At 47.3% G+C, this 16969-nt stretch overlaps 12 protein-coding genes across 12 annotated transcripts; 6 read left to right on the top strand and 6 right to left on the bottom strand.

Annotated features, from left to right (window-relative positions):
- Positions 1-42: 42 nt before the first annotated feature.
- VTP21DRAFT_2811 (uncharacterized protein) lies at positions 43-315 on the top strand (the record flags this gene model as incomplete). The annotated part of the gene is made up of 1 exon (XM_069393045.1): positions 43-315. One exon carries the CDS (start codon positions 43-45, stop codon positions 313-315), a length of 273 nt encoding a protein of 90 aa, XP_069250059.1.
- Positions 316-334: 19 nt separating this feature from the next.
- VTP21DRAFT_2810 (uncharacterized protein) lies at positions 335-580 on the bottom strand (the record flags this gene model as incomplete). The annotated part of the gene is made up of 1 exon (XM_069393044.1): positions 335-580. One exon carries the CDS (start codon positions 578-580, stop codon positions 335-337), a length of 246 nt encoding a protein of 81 aa, XP_069250058.1.
- Positions 581-782: 202 nt separating this feature from the next.
- VTP21DRAFT_2809 (uncharacterized protein) lies at positions 783-4022 on the top strand (the record flags this gene model as incomplete). The annotated part of the gene is made up of 7 exons (XM_069393042.1): positions 783-858; positions 939-1177; positions 1269-1422; positions 1494-2153; positions 2228-3561; positions 3625-3714; positions 3786-4022. The coding sequence occupies 7 exons, from the start codon at positions 783-785 to the stop codon at positions 4020-4022; spliced, it is 2790 nt and encodes a 929-aa protein (XP_069250057.1).
- Positions 4023-4098: 76 nt separating this feature from the next.
- VTP21DRAFT_2808 (uncharacterized protein) lies at positions 4099-6088 on the bottom strand (the record flags this gene model as incomplete). The annotated part of the gene is made up of 8 exons (XM_069393041.1): positions 4099-4504; positions 4568-4692; positions 4769-4825; positions 4896-4925; positions 4994-5525; positions 5597-5627; positions 5693-5765; positions 5834-6088. The coding sequence occupies 8 exons, from the start codon at positions 6086-6088 to the stop codon at positions 4099-4101; spliced, it is 1509 nt and encodes a 502-aa protein (XP_069250056.1).
- A 596-nt stretch (positions 6089-6684) lies between these two features.
- Positions 6685-6972, bottom strand: VTP21DRAFT_2807 (uncharacterized protein; the record flags this gene model as incomplete). The annotated part of the gene is made up of 1 exon (XM_069393040.1): positions 6685-6972. The coding sequence occupies one exon, from the start codon at positions 6970-6972 to the stop codon at positions 6685-6687; it is 288 nt and encodes a 95-aa protein (XP_069250055.1).
- Positions 6973-7026: 54 nt separating this feature from the next.
- Positions 7027-7475, top strand: VTP21DRAFT_2806 (uncharacterized protein; the record flags this gene model as incomplete). The annotated part of the gene is made up of 2 exons (XM_069393039.1): positions 7027-7126; positions 7174-7475. 2 exons carry the CDS (start codon positions 7027-7029, stop codon positions 7473-7475), a joined length of 402 nt encoding a protein of 133 aa, XP_069250054.1.
- An 870-nt stretch (positions 7476-8345) lies between these two features.
- VTP21DRAFT_2805 (uncharacterized protein) lies at positions 8346-8735 on the top strand (the record flags this gene model as incomplete). The annotated part of the gene is made up of 1 exon (XM_069393038.1): positions 8346-8735. One exon carries the CDS (start codon positions 8346-8348, stop codon positions 8733-8735), a length of 390 nt encoding a protein of 129 aa, XP_069250053.1.
- A 758-nt stretch (positions 8736-9493) lies between these two features.
- VTP21DRAFT_2804 (uncharacterized protein) lies at positions 9494-9916 on the bottom strand (the record flags this gene model as incomplete). Its single annotated transcript, XM_069393037.1, has 1 exon — positions 9494-9916. One exon carries the CDS (start codon positions 9914-9916, stop codon positions 9494-9496), a length of 423 nt encoding a protein of 140 aa, XP_069250052.1.
- A 292-nt stretch (positions 9917-10208) lies between these two features.
- Positions 10209-10947, top strand: VTP21DRAFT_2803 (uncharacterized protein; the record flags this gene model as incomplete). The annotated part of the gene is made up of 3 exons (XM_069393036.1): positions 10209-10348; positions 10429-10498; positions 10567-10947. The coding sequence occupies 3 exons, from the start codon at positions 10209-10211 to the stop codon at positions 10945-10947; spliced, it is 591 nt and encodes a 196-aa protein (XP_069250051.1).
- A 439-nt stretch (positions 10948-11386) lies between these two features.
- VTP21DRAFT_2802 (uncharacterized protein) lies at positions 11387-13438 on the bottom strand (the record flags this gene model as incomplete). Its single annotated transcript, XM_069393035.1, has 3 exons — positions 11387-12220; positions 12294-13142; positions 13340-13438. 3 exons carry the CDS (start codon positions 13436-13438, stop codon positions 11387-11389), a joined length of 1782 nt encoding a protein of 593 aa, XP_069250050.1.
- A 367-nt stretch (positions 13439-13805) lies between these two features.
- VTP21DRAFT_2801 (uncharacterized protein) lies at positions 13806-15721 on the top strand (the record flags this gene model as incomplete). The annotated part of the gene is made up of 5 exons (XM_069393034.1): positions 13806-13964; positions 14029-14306; positions 14366-14471; positions 14569-15472; positions 15543-15721. 5 exons carry the CDS (start codon positions 13806-13808, stop codon positions 15719-15721), a joined length of 1626 nt encoding a protein of 541 aa, XP_069250049.1.
- Positions 15722-15985: 264 nt separating this feature from the next.
- VTP21DRAFT_2800 (uncharacterized protein) lies at positions 15986-16543 on the bottom strand (the record flags this gene model as incomplete). The annotated part of the gene is made up of 1 exon (XM_069393033.1): positions 15986-16543. The coding sequence occupies one exon, from the start codon at positions 16541-16543 to the stop codon at positions 15986-15988; it is 558 nt and encodes a 185-aa protein (XP_069250048.1).
- Positions 16544-16969: the final 426 nt, after the last annotated feature.

Here is a 16969-nt window from a genome sequence, read left to right as displayed (position 1 = left end):
GAGCTGAGAATTTATAAACTCATTTTATTTATAAACAGAGATATGGCACCTAAGATAGCCCTCGATTTGGGGAACACCAGCCTGCAGAACTCGGAAAAAGGCCCATCTCGAGGCGCAGTTGCAATTCGTTTGTGGGACCACTCAGCGACGCGTGTGTGGTGCACCTGGCGAAGAGGGCGGGGGATTGGTATGGGAGACCCGCGAAAGTCACCTTCCGAGAGAACTCACCTTTCGGGAGAGGCCATGCCGCTTAATGCATCGCGTCTTCCGCAATCCATTCGTTTCCAGCCCGGAAGCTTTGCAAGGCTCTTCTGAACTGACGGAACAGCCAGCTTCAATGGTATTGCCGCACGCTCGCGCTTTCTTCTTCCTTAATCCGGCCGCTTTCTTCTAGGCCTTCCGGGGTCCCCAGTGCTCTCTTTGCTAGTTCCAGAACTCTGCGGAGATATTTGTACCAGACCGCGGGTAGCTTCCCCGCAGCTATACAAAAAAAAAGAGCCTGTTTGTAGGGCAATATGACCTCAACTTTATGGCATCTTAGAGGTGCTTCAGCATCTTTGAGATGCGTAGTAGTATTCATAGTTGAAGCGGTATAAACTGCTGCCGCGCTCTTACTGCCCAGTCCTGTCTCCTCTCTTTTCTGTTTCTCCTCCCTCTATTTTTCAGCATTTGCAGAAAGATACAACCATTCGCTACTTCTTAATACATAATCAAGCTCCAATTAAGCATTGAATTCGGAACCCGAAAAATTGCCTTATTTGCCTCGCGTTTTCCTAACCACCATGGAGAAGAGCAGAGGTAATGAGAAGAGCGAGTCTTCAAAATCCTCTCGATCGGAAGCAAGGCAAAATGCAAAAGGTACGATGTGCACAAGACCGTGTCGGCTGAGCCGGCAATATAATCACATTTTCTCAACTACTTCCTCCATGGTATTTCAGACCATCTTTTCTCCATCTCCACCTTCATCCTCGTGGCCGTAGTGTTCTTGACACTGAGTACGGTGGGCATCATAATGCACTCATTCATCTACCACCAGGTGGATCCAAAAGCGTGCGCCATGACCTATATGCGTCCCATGTTTCTTGAGCAAACCAATTTTGACTCGCGATGGTCGCGGCTTGCCGATAAATACTCCCTCTTCCTTTACCGCGAGTACGGATATGACGAAAATGAAATAGTTTTGTGTCATGGGTTCCAGCTCCTCCATCAAAGGAATTCTTAGAAAATGGATCAGACTAACCCTACTTATTTCTTCTCATTTGGATTAGCCAACTGGCATCCCTGTTCTGTTTATTCACGGTCATGCTGGTAGTTACAAGCAAGTTCGCTCGCTTGCTGCCGAATCCGCAATGCTCTACTACGACGCGCTGGCTAAGAAAGGATTTTCCGGCAGAGAAATCCGCAACTTGGACTTTTTCACATGTAGTGCACGTTATAAAAGCTATTACGATCCATGGCTGACCGCTCGTATCTTTTGCCTTTTTCGTATGTAGTGGATTTCAATGAGGAATACTCTGCCCTCCACGGTCTAACTCTCCTCGAGCAAGCCGAGTATTCAAATGATGCCATCAAGTATATCCTTTCCCTCTATCACCCCCAGTCTCACCTCCCCGCCCCGACTTCTGTCATAATCATTGCGCATTCGATGGGCGGCATTGTTGCGCGCACTTTGTTTGTCCTTCCCAATTTCAAGGCGGGCTCAGTTAACACTCTTCTTACTCTCACTACGCCCCATCTTCTTCCTGCTATGTCGCTCGATCGCCGAATGACAACGCTCTACGCCAACCTCTCTGCCTATTGGAGGGAAGGATATCAGAAGGGTTCGGGAGAGACGTTAAAGGAGGTGACGCTCGTATCCATTGCGGGTGGATCATTGGACCAGATAGTTGCTTCAGACGCGGCGGGCGTCGAGAGTTTGGTGCCCCCCACGCATGGATTCGCGGTGTACGCGACTGGCATACCCCAAGTCTGGACTGGAGCCGACCACCTAAGCATACTGTGGTGCAACCAGCTAGTGAAGGCATTATCACGCTGCTTGCTTGGGGTTGTAGATGGCAGAAACCCAACCAAGACGATTGGAGTGGAGGAGAGATTGCGGGTTTTCAGAGAGGAACTGCTAGGAAGATGGGACAACACTCTGCCGCTTCGTCTAGGTATAGTATAGCAAGAGACCAAAAATTTATTGATCAAGAGGGAGCGTATACTATCATCACTTCTCCTATGTCAGATTCGGGGTGGGGCGAAATCAGAAAGGAAACCGTCGTGTACCGCAGCCTTCATAGTGGTCCTCTGAGACAACTTCTCCCGAAAGACTCCAGTCCGATGACCACCCTTCTAACGGTTCCCTCCTCTGGCTCCCCCCAGTTTCACCTGTTGACCGATCGTCCTCTTGGCTCACAACATCGCCTGGATCTTCTTTTGTGTACCGAAAACGATGCTCCTTTGGAGTGCAAGTCCATGGCCGCCAACACTCTGCTACTCCCGCCCCCCCATTCGACGGGAGATGGGCCGCTTAGATTTCTCCATGTGCATCCCCGCGAACTTAGAGGGTATTCGTATGTAGCCGTGGTGGACCGTGGAGGGGACGGCTCCGATGGGTTTATAGAAGCAGAAATGGTGGGTCAAGAAACCGCGGCGACAATGGTTAGGCCCACCCCAGGGTCGCTTTTCAACAAGATACGTTTCCGCATCAACAGCCGGCAAATCTACACTAAGATCAGGGTGCCATCGCTCAACAGTTTGCTCTCTTATCGTTTCAGAGTTTTAGAAGGAACGGACAATGCTACAATGCGTATGGTTGTCAGACAGTCTGCTCCCGAGGGGGGAGCATATGAGAGCAAATTTCATGTCAATTCCAACCAATTCGATGTTGCTTTCCATGGGCCCGCCCCTTACGCTTTGGTTCCACAAGAGAGACGTGGACTCATCTTGGAATTCTGGAAACTACCAGCACTTGAAGCAAGAAAAGAGGGAGAAGACGTAAAAACCGAAGGAGAGGAGGAGGACTTGGAAGTGGAAATGCAAGTGAATGTATACGGGAGCTTGGGCCGCATTGTGACGCGATACAGGATGGTTGCAGCCACCTTCCCCGCCGCGGTACTATTTTTGATCTTCAAGGTGCAACTGCGGTGGTGCAGAGGTTTTGGTGAGAGTGCCGCACATGCCCTTTGGAACGAAGTGCCTTCTCATATCGCTTTTGTTTCGATCCTGGCGGTTTTACAAGCGAATCTGAGTGGCAATTTGGCCAGCGGGTGGGCTCTCCGCGACATGCTACTGGGCATCCATGACGTTTTCTTTTGGTGGCTACCTGGCGTGCTAATCGTATTATCCGTGGGCGCGGTAGCGACATTATGGGGTGTCGTGCGCATCCTTGTAGAGGTGTTGGCACTTCTGTTGGGCCTGCTGCCGCGGGGAGCTGCTACCCCGAGGCTCTCCCTTACTTGGAAGCTATCTATCGTTGGCTCACTCATTGCGATTCTTTCTCGGTTTCGCGCCTCTTTTTTTGCCATATTAGTTGGACAACTTCTATTATCGGCATGGACTTTAACCATATCAAAAAGGGTAAAGGTACAGATAAAAAAAGAAGTTACAAGTGCAAGTCTCACATTGACGATTATATGGTAGACAAGGGAAAAACTACAAAGATTTTATCACCTAGAATCGATTCTCCTCCTGATGGTGCTCCAGGCACCCTTCCATCTTCCTCTGCTGCCCGTAATGAGCACTATGCCTTCCACTTATTCCTGATGAGTCTAGTGACTGAACACGTTTGTCTTCCCCCTTAGGTGGCTCAGCGGGTTCCCGCGATAGCACTCGCGCTTCTACAATGGATCGACCCTTCTCCGCAGAATCTCATGGTGAACCGGACCGTTCAACGCATGGGGACCGTGCTGTTGCACGTGGTCTCCGCGGGGGTGTTTGTGTATGGGGTGCGATATGCCTGGGTCGTTCTGATGTACGGAAACGGCGTCTTTCTTTATCTTGTACTGCTTCATCTTGTCCGTTTGACAAGAGTCCTGTGAATAAACATCAAGGTCAAAAATAGATGGTCAGACATCATACCAAACCCCATCTTCACAAGACCCTTACCCGCCAGCCTTATCGCAATTCTTTAAAGATCAGCTCCATGTTCTTAGGGCCTATCACCCCCCAGCTCATCTCATGCAGGTAGGGCCTCTCCTTGTGTAGGGTCCTTGCAGGTACTTCCACCTCAAAGAACCGCAGTAGGTGCGCTAGGAGAACACTTATTTCGACGAGCGCAAACCGGCTACCAAGGCAGATGCGCGGCCCCCCTCCAAAGGGTAACCAAGTGTATGCAGGGCGTAACTTTTCTTTCTCTTCCGTGAATCGCTCTGGGTCAAATCGCTCCGGATCAGGCCAATAGGTGGGCGAATGATGGATAGAGTAGATGTCGACGGTGATATTCACCCCTGGGGGAATTGTATATTCGCCGATGGTTTGAGGCGATGCGAGGCAGCGGAGGGTAAGGGAGGGAGTGGGAGGACTAAGGATACAAGCGATGGGTGACAAAGGGGCAATGAAAATCAAGCAGAATGCCACCACTTACCAAAGTCGGAGGGTTTCCTTGATTACTTTGGTAAGGTAAAGAAGACTCTTTTGTTTTTCAAGGGTGATCTCCTCATCAGCGCCGACCACACGAAGCACCTCCTCTCGTGCACGTGTTTGTACCTGCTATTAATCGTGCGCCATTGGAAAGCAGGATTAAAAAGGAAGCGGCACTTTGTCCACAGTAAGCACAGAGGAATACCTTATGTTTCGCCAAGTAATAAAGACAGCACGTAAGCGTGTTTGCCACTGTGTCGCTCTGTATATACAGTAGAATGAATAAATTGAATGCTTTAAAGTGAGTGTCATTATTAGCACAAGTCGCTAACCCCAGCCAGCATAAACGCCATCACGTTATTCTGTATTAGAGAAGGCGAGGTCATATGAGTATTTCTCGTTTCACCCTGGTCACGCGGCATGCCCTTACCTTTAACTCTGCGTTGGATAGGGAGATTTCGCCTTCGAGCTCGTTTGCTTTTATCATTCGCGTGAGCAGGCTCGACGGTCCGGTCTCATCGCCATTTCCTCTCCGAAGCAACTCTCGCTTCTTCTGGATGACATCGGCAATCATGCCCTCCATTTCCTCGAGGAGTTCAAACTCGTCGAAGAACTTCTCGAGCCACGGCAGGAGGAGAAAGACAAACTTGGAGGATCGCTCGATAATTCGGGACCAGATGGTGACATAGTGCCCGTGCGGCTCGTCGAGGGCATTGAAATTATACCCAAACGCAGAGAGGCCGATGATATCCAAGGCGATGCGTTTTATCAACCGACCCACCTCTAGAAGCCGGCTCTTGCTCCTTTTGATGTGAGAGGCAAGTCGAGCTCCCTGCTCGTCGTAGATTTGAATCGGGACAGTGGCAAACGCGGGGTTCATGATGCGGCGGTACTTCCGCCATTGGTTTCGCTTGCTGAAGATGATGTTTTCACCGAAAGCTTTCACTGTGAAGGAGCCAGGCCTTTGTATATTTACAAAAGAAAAAAAAACATCAATCAGTGGGCATGCTCGAGTAGAGTACAAAATACCCACTGCTCTTCATTGAGGCTGACTTTATCGATATCTATAATCCACCATTTGTGAGGATAGAGAATGAGAAACAAGCCATTCTGAGGATTCGCCACTTACCCTGGCCGGTTAACACGGCCTTCACAAACTCTGGCCGAGCGACCTGAACAAGATGGAAACTGCCCAGCTTCATCTAATGGCTCAAAAAGGAATTCAACATCACATTGCCCGTTAAGTTGTCAATCGAATGTCATTCATTACCCGCATTATCCCATTCTCTTCCATAATCTCCCTCACACGCTTTGTTCGTGTGTGGTAATCGGCTTTTCCAAAGAGTAGATCCAGCACCTCGAGCTGTGAGAGGGAGATTATTTTTTGAATTCCTCTGGGGGCAGTGTCACGCGCGAGGTAAAAATAGAGCACCAGGGCGCTCGCGGCGGCAGCGGCCAGAGGGAAAGAGTGCGGCACGGCCTCCAGCGAAAGGGCAAAGGGAGAAGGAACTCGGTCAAAGAGCATCAGTTTGATGTGTATTGTGAGGGTTGAGGAAGGGGGGGAAAGAAGGCGGGGTTGTTTGGGATATTTTTATTCGAGGTTTTTTGTATTTTTTTAATTAGTGATCGAGACAGAATATCCCGATTGCTCGATCATTGCGCCCAATGTCGAAACCCCTCTGGCCTAATCCCGGCAATTTTTCATCTTTAGTGGGAGGTGGCCGGCCGTCAACAACTTGATTTCGCAGTTTCTTAGCTTCATTCTCCGCCTCGATTCCTATTGACTCGCCAAGGCCTCTAAATCATGATCGAAGTTTATGTGCAAATCAAATCATTGTCCGTTTTTGTGGTTATATCCGAAAAATTGAAATATTTTTCGGATATAACCACGAATGAGTATCCTGATACGCGACATTTCCGTCGCAGAAAACGCGCTAATAAACGCGGGCGTGAAATTTTTGAAAGACTATTACGCTAACTGTAATTCCTATATGAAGATGCTCAAGTACAGTTCCTGCACAAGAAACAGCGCAAAAGATTCATTGAACAACAAAATATAAGCTTGATGGTTGCATAGTTTTGATCATCTAATGAAAAGCAACACAGCAGTTATTAATATATTTAACATGCTCTGGGGCGTCGTGCCTTAGTAAAGTCTATTTGCTTCACGATTTTTCCAGGTTGCTCACGAAAAACTGAGCCAGACGATGACGGCACCGGATCAGGGCGATCACATCTGTCCAGGGTGGCATTTGACCATGACTGGAGCGAGTTGAGGGGTGCCCACCAACTGGTGCTGCAGACAATGGCGGGGAAGTGAACTCGTATACCAATCGTACGAATGGTCGGGACAGCCATTGCCATGATTCGACGATGGGTTTCCATTGACCGGACCACGGTGGCTGCCATCGCCTTGCTTCGAGCCGTAGGGTGGTTGTGTCGAGCTAGGAAACGAGCCTGTGAATGGAGGCCGAGTCAGCCACCGCCGAGGGAGTGGCAAATGATGCAGACGAGCCTGATTCTGCGGACAGCAAGATGCTTATCTTAATGATGACCCTGTTATGTATGAAGCAATCGAGGAAGCGGCGGAAGAAGTAAGCGATCAGTAAGCGATCGGTTGGCAGGCCGAACAGTCGAAAGAACATACCGGTCAATTAGAACTTGTGTCCGATAAAGAAATACGACAATTGCAGGCACACGTCAATGGTGACGAGAATCAGGCTGACGATGAGGTCATGTACGATGAAGCGAATCAGACAGCAAACGAGAATGGCATGGAAGGTTATAATGATGTTGACCATGTAAACGAGGAGAAAGCGGTTCCACAAGAAGTCCCTCATTCCGACACAACTCAACTCCCGCCTGATGTTAAACCCATACTACGTCGGATGAAATGCTCACCAAGGATATGACCATGGATGCGGTTGCACTGACGCTGATTAGTCTGAATGAGGCTAGTTGATAGTGTGCATAATTGGTCAAGTTGCGCGACTTCCGTCGATCGAACGGCCGAAGCGACCTAGTACATATACATATATTTATTGATTTTTTGTGTTGCATTGTCTATCCATTGTTGGTTTGTCTATTCCCTCTTCCTCGCTTCGTTACCTAGCGTTCTAGTTTGTCTCTCCATCCTACTATCCTTGCGACATCTGTACCCCTCCTACCGTATCTCTGGAATCATCTCTATACACACTAGCGCTAGGCAATGCTTTACAGCATGTCTTTTTCGCGAGGTCATGTTAGAATCAGTAGGTCACCCAATGAGCTGGCACAGTCAGCAAGATCTATTCAGAAGATTTGGCTAGAGTTGTAATTAAACCAATACATGAAACGTCTAATAATAAACAAGATAATCTCGGATACCACCCGGCAAGAATGAAAAAAATGCATTTACATTTTATGGCACGATTATGACTACCGTACTTGTAACAGGACAACTCACAGTATTGTTTTATTGTTTTCTTTCAAGATGCATCTTCGGCCATCTTTTGAATAACCAAATTAGGATATATTATTTGATTTCCTACCTTCCTTACGTACTCCGTGTCCGTCTCGGTCATCATTATGTCAGCAACTCCATCACTTTGGCCGAGAGTTTAAAAGCGGTCATCGATCTGCCTCTGAGAAAAGAATAACAACCTTTATCTCCATCCACCAACCGACAGCCTAGTCATACCCCTAACTTATCTAAAACCCCAGAAGCAGAATACAACACCTTAGTTTATCCTAACCGTACCTTATACACGGCAACATAATTTCGGTTAAGTGCTCACACTACGATGTTATCGACGAAAGTCAAGATGGTGTTGGCAACCTGCCTTCTCTCGAGTGTACTGAGCGCGAGCCTCACGGAAGGGACCCCTAGGAAAACATTTGTGTCGTACCCCCACAATAGCAATACCCCAGCCAGCGGTGAGTTGACGAAACGTGATTGCCCTATCGGGTACCAAGAGTGCTACCCTGAAGCTGACAGGTGGTGGCCGCGAAGACCGGACCAGATTGACCGCGGATGTGTGGTTTGCGGCAAAGGTCCCTTCTGCAATGGCAACTGTGCGGCGGTCGCGTACAACGATGGCGACTCGGGAGCCGGCTGCACAGGTGGTGAGAAAGAGATGTGCTGTCCGAAGGACCCGCGATACCGCTTCAACTACGACGCTCTCTGCGACTAAGTCGCACGTGATGAGACAACCGGGATTGAAGGTTAACGAGTCCCCCTTTTTTTTTTGAGGGAGGGATTGTTATCGTATACGCGGTTACTTAGGGGAGACCAGCCCTCCCCCCATTAAATTTATTTTATTATTCGACTTGGTTTCGTATTATATTGTTGTACTTCTTTTCCGTACTGACCTAGTCAAACAAGTGAATTTTGGCATGTAAATTCATTCCAAGTGTGTGTTGGGTAAGCAAAAGTTTGTAAACTACTTTACGGTTCTACGAAGATAATTCCGAGATGAAATGTGATGATCGATGAATAAGTAAAGGATGAACAGTTATGAAGACCTGCCGAGCGAAGATGAAGTATGAATGAAAGGGTGCACGATGTTAATGATATGACCATCACCGGAATAGCCTGTAGATCTGTTCCAGCATGTTATATCGTTAAGTTTCGTTAGTGGAATAGCCAATCAAGAAATTCCTGGAAAGACTTTGCTGGATGTATACAGTCTAGAATACAATTGCAATGAGAAGCAACCAGGTGTTAGTTGTTGCTGTGTCTGCGTGATATTGTGGAATGATATCATGGATGCTGCCTATATGGGACGAACTATACCTACGGGATCCACCCCGGATAGTAATATGTCCAAGGATGGTATGCTGGTGGTAATTTATAGGCGTTGTTCGCGTAAACCTCGGGATGGGCTCGAAAAAAGTTAGGATAAAGTTGATAATAATATTGATGCCGATTCAAATGGCTAGGCGAACCGGACTACTTAGCTGCCATGACGTAGTAGTAAGAGTTGGTAACGGGATTGATGTACGAGTACGGCGACGACCAGGAAGCGTAGACTGGCGGTATTGTTTGTGACAGTGGTGGGGCATGTTGTGGTACAGTGCTGGGTATTGTCGTGTCGTTTCGTACCTGTTGGAGCGATTGGGCTGTAGTTGCAGTAGGCACATTAGTCCAGTCGTGCTGCTGTCGATTCGTTTGTGTTTGTATTTGCTGTAATTGCTGGTTAATTAGTGCCTGAATCCGCATCATAGAACCCAAGACAAAGTAGATACGGCAGGGCGTCGGTTCTTGCGCGGTCTGATGGCCGTAAGAAGCTTGATCTACGTTGGCCTGCGATACAGGATCAACTTGGGGCTGGTAATAGTTTTCCCAGGAGGACTGATGGTACGTATCGGCCATATCGTGGAGGAAAGGGTGTCGGTAGCATAGGAGGGAAGCCAACAGTGGTTGGTACGTTTTAACATTCTATAATGCTGGTAATTAGAAGGCTAAAAATGGTAATAGTTAGAGTATAAAAGGCAGTGCATACAAGCAAGTGGAAGTAGCCGGACAAGGTTAGGTTTTGGCTAACCTAACTGCGGATTGGGAGAGCGTTTTGAACTAATCGGGAGAAAGGGGGAGGGCAGGCCAGCCGTATCACTCTCTTCCCATCGAGAGTTTCATCCCATTCCAAGTGTAGCTTTTTGTGCACATGACCAAAGAATTTACGAAAAAACGCAGTGCAAAAGAGGAGGAAGAGGCCCAGGCGCGTGAGGCGGTAGCGCGTATCGTGGAGCATCTGAATGCCTTTGCGAGCGTGGTGTACGCGCGCGCCAAGAGAGCTAAAGATGGGTAGACTTCTCTCACTTCTCTCCCAGGCTAGACAGATAACTAACCACCAGTGCATAAATGCCATCCTGCTTCATTTCTAGGGCTATCAACATGGGCGCGCGTTTTCTTACTCTAATTCTCCAGACGTGCTCCAAATACCCATGGCTTGGCGTAATTGCACCTCTCCTAATCTTGATTATAGTGCGGATCCCAAATTCTAAATTTCCCCATTCCATTAGGTATTCCTGCTTATCCTCCTGATGCTTTCCTCCCTTCCCATTCTCTCCTTTGTCCTCTTCGCCCTGGCCTCCACCTTCACCGTGGTGGGGGGCGCGATCATCACCGTGCTCTTTGTGGAAGGATTCATTCTGTTGGTGGGGGGAGGATTGCTGCTGGGAGCCTTGGGAATCGCGCTAGTGATCTCGGTGTGGGTTTTTGCATGTTTGTTCACGGCCTTCCAAGTCCTGCGATTCATTCTTTTGATCGTGGGCACCCCAGAAGAACGGGAGCAAAAGAAGCAGGAAGGAAAGGCAAATAGCGGCAAGCAGGATGGCTTGGAGAAGATTGCACCCCCACCTCTTTCTCGAGAGGAAAATGAGGTACCCGACGCTGCCCTGTGAAAGTAGTTCATTCCCGATATTTCAGCATTTTTCTATACTTTGTCTGTACAATAATGACTTGTTCAACTACGTGTTTTCTTCTAAAATAAAAAAGTAAAACAGCGAGGTTTTCTTTACTACAGTTACTGGGAAATATAGAAAGTTTCTAGTAAACGAAAAAGAAAAAAAATAGATTCTTGAAAAAAATAAAATTCATAAAGAAAAGAACAATCATAGGCGTATTTCGCTTAAATGAAAGCAGAGAAAAGGAAAACATGGGGAAGAGGAAGAGAAAGAAAAGGTAGAAGAAATAAAAGAAGGAGAAGAAGAAGATGAAGAAAAGAAGAAGTAAAAAAGAATAAAGTAAATTCTTTTTTATAGAAAAAAAATAGATAGGAAAAAAAAAACTTAAAAAAAGTCATTCCATAAAATAATTTAGGTCCTCCTGGTTAAATTACGATCAATAATGAACAGCTACACTACCATTGACAGTGGTTTGCTCGGGAACTGCAGGTCCATTCCATTCGCCTTTCGTCACACTTGCGGGAGGAGAGACGGGAGGAGGCGAGGCGATCGCGACTGGGGCGGGATGCGTAAAGATAAGAGGATAGGGGTGGGCCTCCATCACTCCATTCACTCCGATCTCGCTGCCGGAATTCCCGGGGTGCACTGCATAGCCAAAGACGGGCGGATGAGGTGCGTGGGGATGCGGGTGGTGAAGCTGGGGCGGCGGAGGGGGTGGAGGCGACGCCACCCCAGCCGACGGCGGCGGCGCGTGGAAGTTGAAGGAGGGGGGCGAAGAGGGCGCCTGGGAGAACGGGAAGGAAGAGCACCGCACACATTGATGCGAGAAGTTGTGCGTTCCACACCCACGACACAGCCACCCACACACGGTGCCGTTCATCGGCACAAACACGTCGGCCGTCACGCTCGCATGCTGCATGTGCTGTCCGCCCACCGTTCCACATCTCAGGCACGCTGTTCGAGAGGCAAAGTTCTGGAACTGGCACATGTGGTTAGGACACCGCCAGTCGCCGGGTCGGTAGCCCAGGGGATAGATTCCGCCATTGGGGCGTACCGTATTGCACCGCAAACACTGGGGCCGAGAGGCATAGTTGTGAAAGTAGCAGGCGGGGTTTGGGCATACCCAGTCACCCGGGGCGAAGTTGGAGGTGGCAGGCCCCCCGTGCGCTGGAGAGTTGCAGCGTAGACAGGTACGTCGTGCAGCAAAGTTATGAAACTGGCAGCCACCGCATACCCAGTCACCCGGGCGATACTTGTTTTTTTGACCCATCTAATTAAACGGAATCCGGTTTTTTTGGTATCACTTGAACAAGATGAAGAGGAGAAGATACACCAATACATACCGGAAAGGGGGCCAGCGTAGATCCCGCAGCATCCAGTGCAAACTGGCCACTCGGAGCTAACTCTACCAGTCGATCATTAAGGGTTCTTCCATCCATGGCCAAACCTAATAATGCGTCAGCATGGGTTGCGAAAACAACGAAGCCACTACCGCTAGGCCGTTGATTATCTTGAGTGCGCACCATCCAAAACGCGGCCGGCTTAACCCCCGCACCGCTTTTGAACCACGCCTCCAGCTCAGTGTGGGAGAGGTCTTGCGGTAATCCAGTCATTCGCACAACCATGCTCGAATCGGACGTGAATTTGTCCCATTCTGCCGCTAAATCCACGGGGGTTACTTTCCCACTGTCCTCGCCTCCCAGCCGCCGCAAAATACGGAGTAGCATTTCGCACGCATTCTGTGGCTCCGGCTCAAGGCCCAGTTGAAGTGCCAGCTCTTCAAGCGTTGCGGCCTGACCCCACGGTATTTCGGGTTGATTCGCTAGCTGCTCTGCAGCCGCTAGACGAACATCAACCAATCGAGGCGAAGTGAGATGGGTTGGGAGATCTAGTGAATGTAGGCGTGCCTCTGCAGGGAGAATTGTTCGCAACATCGAGCCTCCGAAGGAGACAAAACAGGTAGAGTGGCCCTTCTGTATGAGATCATCGAGGTGACAGTCAAGCCGCGAAAGGACATGCCTCAACTGAGAGGATGCATCTAAATCGTCATGAATAGGAGGAGAAATATCTGCCCCGGACTGGTTCGCTGGACCATTTCGTGAACATGTAGAGATGCGGCTCGATTCCTGGTGGAGAATCTCGAGAGTCGAGCTCTTCACAGTTATCCACGCTATCTCGGCTATTGAAAGCACCTGTCAATGGCAGAATGAATTAGCTCATTCATTATGAAACACTATCCGCTGGGAGTTTTCAAAAATGTATTAAGAATGTTATCATATGAAAAAGAATACTGAAATGGTCTCAAAAATTGGGGGGAGTGGCAAAGCAACGAGTACAAAGGGAGCTAGCAAGCCATGTTATATTGCAAAAGAGACGTAGTTGGGCCTACCTTGCTCTGTGCTTTCGACGCGTTCTCAAACGATCCTGCCATCTTGATATCCAGCAAGATGAAGCAGTCTATCACGTCTGAAAGAACGTGCTGAGTCATTTACCGCAAATTAATCCTATGTTAAATATTAACTAAAAGAAAAGGGAGATCTCTATAATGCAATTAAGAACTAAAGACATAAATTATTTGCTAAAGTAAATTCAAAGGAACAAAAAAAAATAAACGCGTCTTTACTATTTAGTATAAAAAATCCGAGTGCGAGGTAAAATTGAGTGGCTTCCTGGCGTTTTTTTTTCTCAGAGCAAAGGGAACAGGGAAAACGCGCTCACGCCAATCATGGATTTACAGCAGCATAGATAAATTTTCTATAGGGCTAACAAAGCCACAATGCAGTCACTCAATTAACGAACAGAGTATTGATAGTATATTAAAGATCTTGCTTCACAATCCGCACAACCAGGATTGCATGATGACATTGCGGGAGTACCGCTTCCCGCTCTCTTCCAAGCAATATTCTGTGTCTTCTCCTGCGAATCGTCATGCGCCTCGTTTTTTGCCATCGAATTCGCGCATTTTAGCGGCCCTTGCCTACCCAAATGGAACGGTCGATATTCTTCCAATTCAAGTAGAGTATCAACCCAAACCCCCATTATTATTGTAATGCCCCTCTTAAATAAGTTAATAAATAGGAGGATTTATCGTCGCTTCACCTAGATCATGAGACATTCATACACTCGGAAGGATTCCTCATTCTGCAAGATCTCCAAGCAAATGAAGCCGTCGCCGTTACCTTGATGCCTTCACACCAGGGCAATTTCGAAATTAGGGGATATGCGTACATGAATGAGGGAGACAACAAAATGGGCTTCATGAGCGACAACAAGAGCAATTTTCGATCTGTGCCTGTTGTAATACAGTTAGGGGATGGGAGGCAAATACGTGAGTTTAAAAGCAGCTCAAAAAACAGGTACTCAATGAGAGAAAACTTTAAATGTAAATAGTCTGGTTATATATGCGAGCTTCTAGATTGAATGTCACTTTTCCATCTTCCCTTCGGTTCGCGAGTGGATCCGGAAATCGGGCAGCCGTTATTTGTGCCTCGGGAGAGGTTATCGTATGGGGCCTCAAAAATGTAAGTACAAAGCCTTAGTTCAATACTTCAAAATTAAATCCTAGAGCCGCTAACTTATTTCTCTATCATCCCTTGTGTGCGCATGTTTAATCAATAGCACTGGGATGGATCTCTACGTTTTGAATGGGTGACTACCTTTAGCCTTCCGACTTTCTTCACACCTCACTCGCTGGCTGTAGCTCCTCAATCTCTCCTTATTGGAGGCACAAGACCGGCTGAGAAAACCATGGAGCATGCTGAAAAAGATCACCACCGAGCAAGTTTATTTAGTGTGATGGTTGGCATGGTACAGCATTTTCCTAGTGGCCGCATATGCACCTGCTATTCAAGAACTCATCCAAAGAAGATAACCATTCGCCATTTTAATGAACAAAGTGAGAACGAACATCAGTCGTCCGAGGGGCATGCTGCTGTGAGAGAGTGGAAGGATTCTCCCCATCGTCTTAACTGTATCGGAGATTGTTCAAACTATTTGGGTTTAATAGATATTTCGCCCGCTGACGTGGTAGAAGATGAGAAAATTGAACGTAAGGGGGAGATGGTGGTGGAGGAGGCAGAGGAAGAGGAGAAGGAGGAGGAGAGTAAACGAAAAACCCAGATTGAGATCCAACTTGCCGCGAATCATCTCGCCCTGGTCACCACCAATATAATCACCGCGACATACAATCGTTCCTGTCGATTCTTATTCGCCATTTCCAAAAAAATCCACTCTCTGCAGCGCAGGCGCCGTTCCCTGAGTGATGCGGATATACCCTATTCTCTGATTGCATGGTGTCCCATCGTTATTGATCCTACAATACCGAGCTATACCTCACTAGAAAGCCTCTGTTCAATATTTGGCGCACAGACTGAGAATCGCAGAGATGCTTACTTGGTGTTATGGCACTCAAAAAGCTCAGAGGATGTGGGTGCCTACATAGCTGATATGCAATATGCGGTTGAGGGGCTAGAGAGATCATTGGAGGTGGAGCCTTTATCTAACAAATTGAGCGCGCTTTTGGGTAGGTTTCTTTGGAAACTCTAAATCATTTTTCTACATCCGTTGACACACTTTCGTTCGGATTATTCTAGGGACGCCCGAATCTCCAACTGTATTCCTAACGGGATCAAATGAGCCTGTAGAATGCAAAGTGCGCGTTAACCTCCTCCCAAGCGCCCCTGTGACGAGCATACGCACCTTCTCCAAGGATATGCTCGCGATGACGACCACTTTTGGGGATCTTGTACTCTATGCTGGCCAATTTTTTTAGATATTCTCCCATGGCCCTACAAGGGCTCTTTTTTGTATAGTAGACACAGCAATTAAACCCACGCAAAAAGCAAGGAAAGAAGGTCCGCTGCTTTATTTTATTGTCAGGAATATAAAGAAGAACCAGAAGAATTGGATTAAATTATTTGTAAAAAAAAGAACAAGTATAATAATAGATCCATGGTATGAAGAGATATCATGGGGATATATATATGGAATAGCGATTAGTGAGAATCAAATAGATATAGGCAACGAAGAGAGCCCACTAAAACAATCCCATCCCTCCCAAACCAAAGTGGGGATAACCGTGGTGATGATGGAAAGGATTATGATGATGGTGGCCAAAGAGACCGCCAAGAGGGTGGTGGCCCATAATACTATCATAGTAACTGTAATGTGGCCACGGCAAATTGTATGGATTATATGCATATGGGTATCCGTACCCGCCCATTCCTAGTCCTAGGCCCATACCCATTCCCATTCCCATCGCGTAAGGATTGTACATTCCATATCCTGGATACATGCCTCCAAACCAGGGATTCACCATAGGCATACGCCAGCCTGGATAATATCCGAAATACCCGGGATAATAATAGGGAGAATACATTGAATAATAGGGCCAGTTTTGGCCATAATAATAAGAGTACGGTGACTGCCAACTAATGGAAACAATGGGGCCGGTGCCAAGATTGAGGGAGGGTGCAATGGACTTTTTCTCGTCTTTGTTGTCCTTCTTGTCGTCCTTTTTCTCTTCTTTTTTTTCTTCTTTTTTTTCTTCTTTTTCCTCTTTCTTCTCTTCTTTCGTTGGATTATCGTCACTCATTACGCCGATCCCATGTCAAGCGCGTATAAGCAATAGATAGTGGGTAGGGATTAAAATTGATTAAATATAAAGCGGAAAAGATTAAACGAAGAGAACAAAGAGGAAACGATGCTTAGGAATGAATAACAATCATGTATAATGGATCGTTTTGGAGGGCTTTAGTTTTAAACAAAAAAAGCCGTTGTTGAGGCACACATGGCTACAACTCTTCGGGCAGATGCTCCTATTTTACAAATTGGGAAGGCTAGATATTTATAAATCAAATAGTGATAATAAAATGGCACCGGCAAATAAAATAGAACAAGGAATAATGGGATAGGAGATGGTCCAAACATACGAATAAAAAAGAGTTCTTTTTTTTTGGAGCTTGGGATGGCCTTTTGAAAATAAATCACTTCGAAAAGCAAAAACAAGACGCAACGAGAT

The sequence above is a fragment of the Calcarisporiella thermophila genome, assembly GCF_041956535.1.
Source record: "Calcarisporiella thermophila strain CBS 279.70 unplaced genomic scaffold VTP21scaffold_15, whole genome shotgun sequence".
Lineage (NCBI taxonomy): Eukaryota > Fungi > Calcarisporiellomycota > Calcarisporiellomycetes > Calcarisporiellales > Calcarisporiellaceae > Calcarisporiella > Calcarisporiella thermophila.
The sequence above is the reverse complement of the archived record's forward strand: the minus strand, read 5'-3'. Positions and strand labels throughout refer to the sequence as shown.